This window comes from Gymnoscopelus braueri (genome assembly GCF_963280865.1).
Source record: "Gymnoscopelus braueri genome assembly, chromosome: 24".
Taxonomy (NCBI): Eukaryota; Metazoa; Chordata; class Actinopteri; order Myctophiformes; family Myctophidae; genus Gymnoscopelus; species Gymnoscopelus braueri.
In genome coordinates, this window is record NC_137626.1 from 6725071 (window position 1) to 6732350 (window position 7280).

Genomic DNA, 7280 nt, shown 5'->3' on the forward strand with positions numbered 1-7280 from the left:
ATTTAAAAAACAAAAAAACAAAAAACAAATGCAGATGTACAAGCTCGCTGTGAGCTTGTAAATCTGCAATCTTTTGACACAGATGCTTTCCCGGTTTTAATGGGTTAAAAGTGTATATTTTTTAGACATACAAGGTTTCTGCCCGACAACAACAATAGACCGCATGTATGTAATATAATATGTATATACTGTACAGTCATGGGACAGAAGAACGTCATTAATGTCAAAGGAGTAAGTAAATATTCTCTCTATTTGAATAGAGAGGCAGAGTAAAAGAATGTTACATCATTGAAATGGATCACAGTGCCTTTCTGTGGGCTTTGAGGAGAACTGTTTGAGTTCCCTTCTCCTTCTCCTCTGCTTGTCTTGTGAGAGCATGGAAGCAATTACTCGTACTTTGGGATGAAAAAGAAAGAGGGGAAAAAGGCCCTATGGTTAGCAGTATAATTAGAATCACATGTCTGTTGTTCAGATCTGATTCTGCATAATAGTGTCCGCATAAAAACCAATGGGTGAATATGAACCATATAGTACAAAGGCTCTAGGGGTTCTGGTTCAGGCCATGACGGAACCCTTTCCTCTGGGGATTTTGACACGCACGCACGGGCGCACGCACACACACACATCTACGTACGTACGCACGCACGCAACAGAATATCAATCAAGTTTTATCACCTCTGTGGTTCTCAAAGTGAAGTCCGGGGACCCCTGCAATTCTTTTTTTAATACAGCGTCACATTCATTTTAACCACTTTATCCATGCTTTACACGTGCGCTATTCAAAAATAGCAGATCTACAAGCTCACAGCTTGTACTGTATATCTGCTATTTTGAGCATTTTCTTTAGAAAAATCTTGAAAGTGTTTGAAAAACTTTGAATAATTTACACAAATGTTTACTCAAATCTCCTCTTCTAGGGGGTCCCTGGCACAACACATTTTCAGATGGGGGTCCGTGGCGAAATATATATATATCAATTTGGGGGTCCTAGACACGGAAACTACTGGTTTGAAGGAGCATAAGAGCACCATTATAACAGCTTTGGTCGTATTTATCATACATCGACGTCATACCCTTTTCCTGGCTTCATATTTTAGTGTTCATGTTCGTCTGCTTTGTCTCCTAAAAAACATGACCTCAACCTACCTGGAATCTAGTGAAATGCTGGCTAAACATCAGCACATGGTTTAATAGATTTGATTTCTTCTTAGGCTGAAAATAGTATGTTCCAACTTTAACTTGTGAGAAAGTAACATGCAAGACAAATACAGTAACAGTCTTTCATCCTGACACACTGTTCATATAGTGCTTTTGCTTTGACAGAAGAATTAGAATTATCTGCATAAAACATGTCTAATTGAACATTCTCTCTGCCTTGTTTTGTATCTAGGCCGTGCTCCTGTTGACCCCGGAGGTAGGTCGAGTTTTATTCTGCCTTTTCATATAACATTTAGTTTCAGTTGTAGTTTGAGTGAACATTATGTTGATGCCACTATCTCCGTCTTGCTTTATCCTCAGATCATCCTGCCGATCAGCCTCAAGGTAAAAACTATTTGATTCTGTTCAATTTCTCTCCTCTCCTCTCCTCTCCTCTCCTCTCCTCTCCTCTCCTCTCCTCTCCTCTCCTCCTCCTCTCCTCTCCTCTCCTCTCCTCTCCTCTCCCCTCCCCTCCCCTCCCCTCTCCTCCCTATATTAATGAACAATACAATCAATGTAATGTAAATACACGGACAGGATTTGGCTAAAATGCTGATTTACAGCCGCAGTCCCCACTAAAAACCCATAAAAACAAGCAGACAATAGAGTACATTACATAACATTACACAGGGAAAATAAAGCATAACTACAGTACATTGCTGTGTGTGTGTGTGTGTGTGTGTGTGTGTGTGTGTGTGTGTGTGTGTGTGTGTGTGTGTGTGTGTGTGTGTGTGTGTGTGTGTGTGTGTGTGTGTGTGTGTGTGTGTGCGCGCAGCGTGCATGCATGTCTGTGCGTCCCGTGGGGGGGCTTCCCTATTCTCTCTTTGTGTGGATCCTTTCCGTGACGTCATGCCAGCGTCCCTGTTGTCTGTAGGAATGATATTTTCCAAAGTGCTTCCTCTATGAGAATGTGCTGCTTCCTTCTCCTAACTCAGAGGAAAGTGTTTTGTGTGTGCGTGTGTGTGTGTGTGTGTGTGTGTGTGTGTGTGTGTGTGTGTGTGTGTGTGTGTGTGTGCGTGCGTGCGTGTGTGAGTGTGTGTGTGTTGGTTGCTTGTTTGGCTCAGTTTACTTCAACTCAGTTTGAATGGGTCTGGTCTTAGGGATAGGGTTTGAATGGGTCTGGTCTTAGGGATAGGGTTTGAATGGGTCTGGTCTTAGGGTTAGGGGTTGAATGGGTCTGGTCTTAGGGTTTGAATGGGTCTGGTCTTAGGGATAGGGTTTGAATGGGTCTGGTCTTAGGGTTAGGTTTTGAATGGGTCTGGTCTTAGGTTTAGGGTTTGAATGGATACACTTTGGTACAGAGGTTTGAGTTGTGTGGTGGTGCCGTGATATCACTCAAATATTGGCGAGCTAACTTCAAAAAATCACTCCATTGATTACAGAACTTTTCGTAATGTTATACATTGGTAGAATACTAGCAAGTTGCTAGTATTCTACCAATGTATAGTGCTGCTTTAATAGTTGCTAGTAGCAACTATTAAAGCAGCACTATGTAACTTTCCTCTTCCACCCCGGATTTGAAGCCATTTTATTCATAAAAAAAAGAGTTGCATAGCGCTGCTTTAAAGGGATAGTTCACCCAAAAACTAATCATAATAATTTGATGACCAGCGGAACGGTAGGCCAAGTGGTTCCGGGTAGGAGACACAAAGGAGACTCTTTGATTTAAGGTTTAAAGTCCCTGCTACGATGTGTGTGTCGTTGCAGATCTTCACCATCTGTGGGGCCGGGTGCTGAAGATGCTAAATGCTAACATGCCAGACGAGGTCCACATATGGCTAGCCAACCTTAAGGAAGTCATGAAACCGCTGTTAGCGAGGGCCATGGAGCTGCTGGAGACCATCCAATGAGCAGAGGGGTGGAAGAAAGTACTCGTTGTTGTTGTCGGGCAGAAACCTCTTATCTCCATATTTTTGATCATAGCACAACGTCACACAAAAAACCCATAAAAAGTAGCAGATCCGCAAGCTCGGAACGCAGCGCAAAAAGCGTCACGGTTTGAGCAAGGGGCCAGCTTCCCAGTTGTACATTGAGGCTGTATAGGAAGTTACAGTTCATATGAATGGCCTGTAGTCAAGCTGTTTCACCCCTGCTGGTGTCAGAAGCAATAACGCTCTATTCAAGCGGATGGGTTTTTGCCGGACTTTACACTTGATGTTATTAACTTAATAAACATTGTCATAAATACTATATGCTTCTCCATTCGCTAGTTTAAAGTCTTCTTTCAATCACCATGATATGTGTTTTGGTAAATTATGGTCCCATTTATTTTAAAATTGATGATAAAGTAGGGTATGCTGTAGGAGGGGCGTGGCTACCTTATGATGATTTGATTGACAAGCTACACAACCAATAGCATTAATTGCCCGCCCCCCCCCCCCCCCCCCCGCTCTGGTCCCAACCAATAGCATTCATTTCCATGTAAATCTTTCGGACCGGATATAGAAAAATGGCCGATTTGAAATTGCTGAAAAATAGGCTTCATTTACAGTCTGTAGAGTCTATGGGCGTAACGTTGTCCATACTTTTGACTGTCTATGGTTTTGAGCTTGTAGATCTGATACTTTTTAATGCTTTTGAATTTGAATCCCGGAAAGTATAACAGTTTTGGACATATGAGGTTTCCACCCGACAGAGACGATATGTAGAAATACCTTGTTACAAGTAAAAAGCCTCTATTCAGAATTTTACTTGAGTAAAAGCATCAAAGCATTATGAAGAATGTTCCGTTTCATAGTTAATTATTTTTATAGCAGATCTACAAGCTCACCACGCGCCACACGCGGTGTGAGCTTGTAGATCGGCTATTTTCGAATAGCTGGTATGAAATAGGGCTCAAGTGGTTAACGTATGTTTTGCAAACTCAAAGCAACTAGTTACTCTAAACCTGTCAAATAATTGTGGAGTAAAAGGTACAAATATGTTCCTATGAGACGTAGTGGAGTAGAAGTACATAAAGTAGCCTATTGAAAAATGCACGTACTAAAGTAAAGTAAAAGTACATACAAAAATGGGTACTTAAGTACAGCACTCGAGTGAATGAATTCAGTTACTTTGCCACCGCTGCCAATGAGCTCCTGGCACCGAGCCCATTGGCTCAGGAAGCCGTCTGTCAAGTTTACACCGAGCTCATTGGCTCAGGAAGCCGTCTGTCAAGTTTACACCGAGCTCATTGGCTCAGGAAGCCGTCTGTCAAGTTTACACATTTTTCAATTGACCCCCCCCCCCCCGGGGCCTGAGGGTGGCATGTGATTGTTGTTTACACAAAAAAAAAGCTCAGGTCTGAGGTGTGTTGGGAATGCCTCTCGGTGCAGAGCTACAGAAAAAATGTGCATGTGCGTGTGTGTGTGTGTGTGTGTGTGTGTGTGTGTGTGTGTGTGTGTGTGTGTGCGTGTGTGCGTGTGTGTGTGTTTACTGTAGTACTCAAGTTTGACATTCCATACTCCACCCATGGCTGTGATGGGTGGAGTATGGATGAATGGATGGATGTGGTGGTGAGTCACACTTTTGAAAACAAGCTGGGTGTGAGATTATGGGAAAAAAGCACAGATGTCTCTCTATTATGCATATACTGCAGTTTGTGTGTATACAGTATATATATATACACAGCATGTATGTGTATATAGCTATATACAACTTGGCCATAAATGTATTTGATCCTAGAAATACATTTTCAATGTCTGTATATGTTGTAATAATATGTGTGTGGGATGGTTTCTGCTGTATAGGACTATTATGGGGTCATATTGTCAGTTTGTCTTCTTTCAACACAATGTCATTGATGTTTGTGGTTGTGGGTCATTGCATTGTAATGTAGTCGGGGTGCATCAATAGTTTCACTGAAGAGCTCATAGCGATGCACTTTCCCCCTTTTGCTAAAACACTTTAACCCCATTAAGACCTGGAACGCATCTGTGTCACTTTAGATGTCTTTGGCTATTCAAAAATAGCAGATGTACACGCTCATAGCGCGGCACCGAGTGCCGCGCTATGAGCTTGTAGATCTGCTATTTTTGAAAAATCTTTTTTTTTTTACTGTTTAAGAAAAAATTAAGAATCGCCTCAGGTCTTAATGGGTTAAACCTGGCATCCCTATTTTGGGCAAAAAAAAAATATATATATTCGATTTTTTTTAAAATGCAAAAGTTGTCTATTTTTTGCTATTTGTCATATGACAAAGTATATATAGGGCATAAGTGGTTAAAACCAGTGGTTTGTGAGATTAGCTCTGGACACAGACAGACAGACAAGGACCCCCAGAAGAGAAGATTTTGTGTTAAAAAAAATATATAATTCAAACCCTTCAAAAAATAGCAGATCTACGAGCTTGTAGATCTGCTATTTCTTGAGAGCCGCGGTTCTAAACCGCTGTTCTGTTCTAACTCTTTAAGGGTTTTCTGAAAACCTATGTTGGTTTTAATGGTTATTTAAGATGGTTAAAGGGATAGTTCACACAAAAAAAATAAACATGGAGACTTGAATTCATGGATATTTATTTTTGTTTTTGTCGCATTCCTAAGCCAATAATTTGATGACCAGCGGACCGCTAGGCGACCCAAAGGAGACTCTTATGTGTCTCCTACCGGAAACCGCTGCCGGTCATCATAATTATTGGCTTAGTAATGAGACAAAAACAAAACAAATATCCATGAATTTAAGTCCCACTCCGTGGGGTGACTAATCGATAGGAAAAAGTTATTTAGACTATCCCTTTAAGATCGACAGCTCTGAACAAACAGACAGAGGAGGGCAGATGATTGCAATACTAAGTGAGTTTTTGCCTCTTGTCACAACACGCCTCCCATCTGTTACCTGTGTGTACACTGCATTGACACACACACACACACACAAACACCTCCTATATGGGTCAGCCTATAGCCCGCAGCAGTCTGTTAAACATTCTTCACATTGCCTCTTCAACCACCAAAAGCAGCAGCAACCCCATTAAAAAAAAGATCCAATGTCTTGTATAGAATTCCGTCTCATCTAAAGTCTCTCTACGAGACGTATAGTGGTTTGAAATTGACAACAAAATGACCTCATACTGGATGTGAGTCGGGTCATATGATAGCCCCACCCGCCCTGCGTCCCACCCCACCGGGCAAATATAAGGTTCTGGGGGAAGCTCTTCTTTCTAGTTCCTAGTTTCTCGTTCCTTTAACCACATTAACCCTGTATAGCCTCCCTGTGGCAAGAATGTTCAAGAACATTCCAAAAATCTTTCAATACTTTTCACAATGTGTGAACAATCACTTGAGGACCGGGTCATCGGTCAGTAGGAGACTCAGTAGGAGTCTCCGCCGGTCAACACATTATTGCCCCCCCCCGTCCCCCCCCCCAGAATAGGCATGCTGGGATTCGGGTGGTTAAAGGGATATCTCACCTTTTTTTTTTTTAAAGTGGTTCATTTTATCGTCTACTCAGGCTTGTGTGAGCTCCCAGTTTTTAAGTGGCTTGATTCAGTATTTAGACTTTTTTCATTTATTTGATTCAATTTCTTTATTGTATTTAATTGTTTTTCATTTTCCAAAACAAATATTAAAAATAAATGAAAAAAGTAATTGAAAAAACACGTATTAGAAGGACAATGTCAGTCACCAGAACCAAGGACGGGTGTTTCCGATGAATCTAACATGGTTAAAATGGAGTTTGAAGTGATAATGGGGTTTGTATAGGAAGGGGGTGTGTCTGATCAAATGAATATCAAATATCTAAATACTGAATAAAGCAACTTAAAAACTGTCCGGGGTGCTCCCAAAAGCCTGAGTGGACAATAAAATGACCCACTTTAAAAAAAAAGTGAAATTCCCCTTTAAGCTATCTTGTGCGTTTGAATGTGGCACTGAGGTCCTACTTTCTCTATAGCTTTCTTTCAGCATGCCGCTGACGTTGCAGTGTCAGAGTCTTAACCTATTGGACCGGGAAAGCATCTGTGTCATTTTAAATGTTTTCACATTTTTATGTGATAGTTTAGTTTAGTTTATTTCACCCTTTGCGTCAAGACAAGAGTCAGTACAGTGTATAACAGACGATACCAAAAAACATCACCAAAACGTTACAATAATAATAAAAATGACACAAAA

The 7280-nt window shown here is 41.2% G+C and overlaps 1 protein-coding gene and 1 long non-coding RNA gene across 6 annotated transcripts in view; both read left to right on the forward strand.

Moving 5' to 3' along the window:
* Positions 1-7280, forward strand: part of LOC308080435 — a 40529-nt gene that overhangs the window by 25528 nt on the left and 7721 nt on the right. The window lies entirely within an intron of this gene.
* The window catches only part of cd99 (CD99 molecule), a 31146-nt gene that overhangs the window by 17952 nt on the left and 5914 nt on the right, over positions 1-7280 (forward strand). For 2 of the 5 annotated variants that reach the window (XM_080422312.1, XM_080422310.1), the window contains 2 exons: positions 1391-1414; positions 1519-1542. In XM_080422312.1, the coding sequence (XP_080278438.1) occupies positions 1391-1414; positions 1519-1542 (48 nt within the window). Of the gene's footprint in view, positions 1-1388; positions 1415-1518; positions 1543-2904 lie in introns of all 5 variants that reach the window. The other 3 variants (XM_080422313.1, XM_080422314.1, XM_080422311.1) reach the window with 3 other exon arrangements.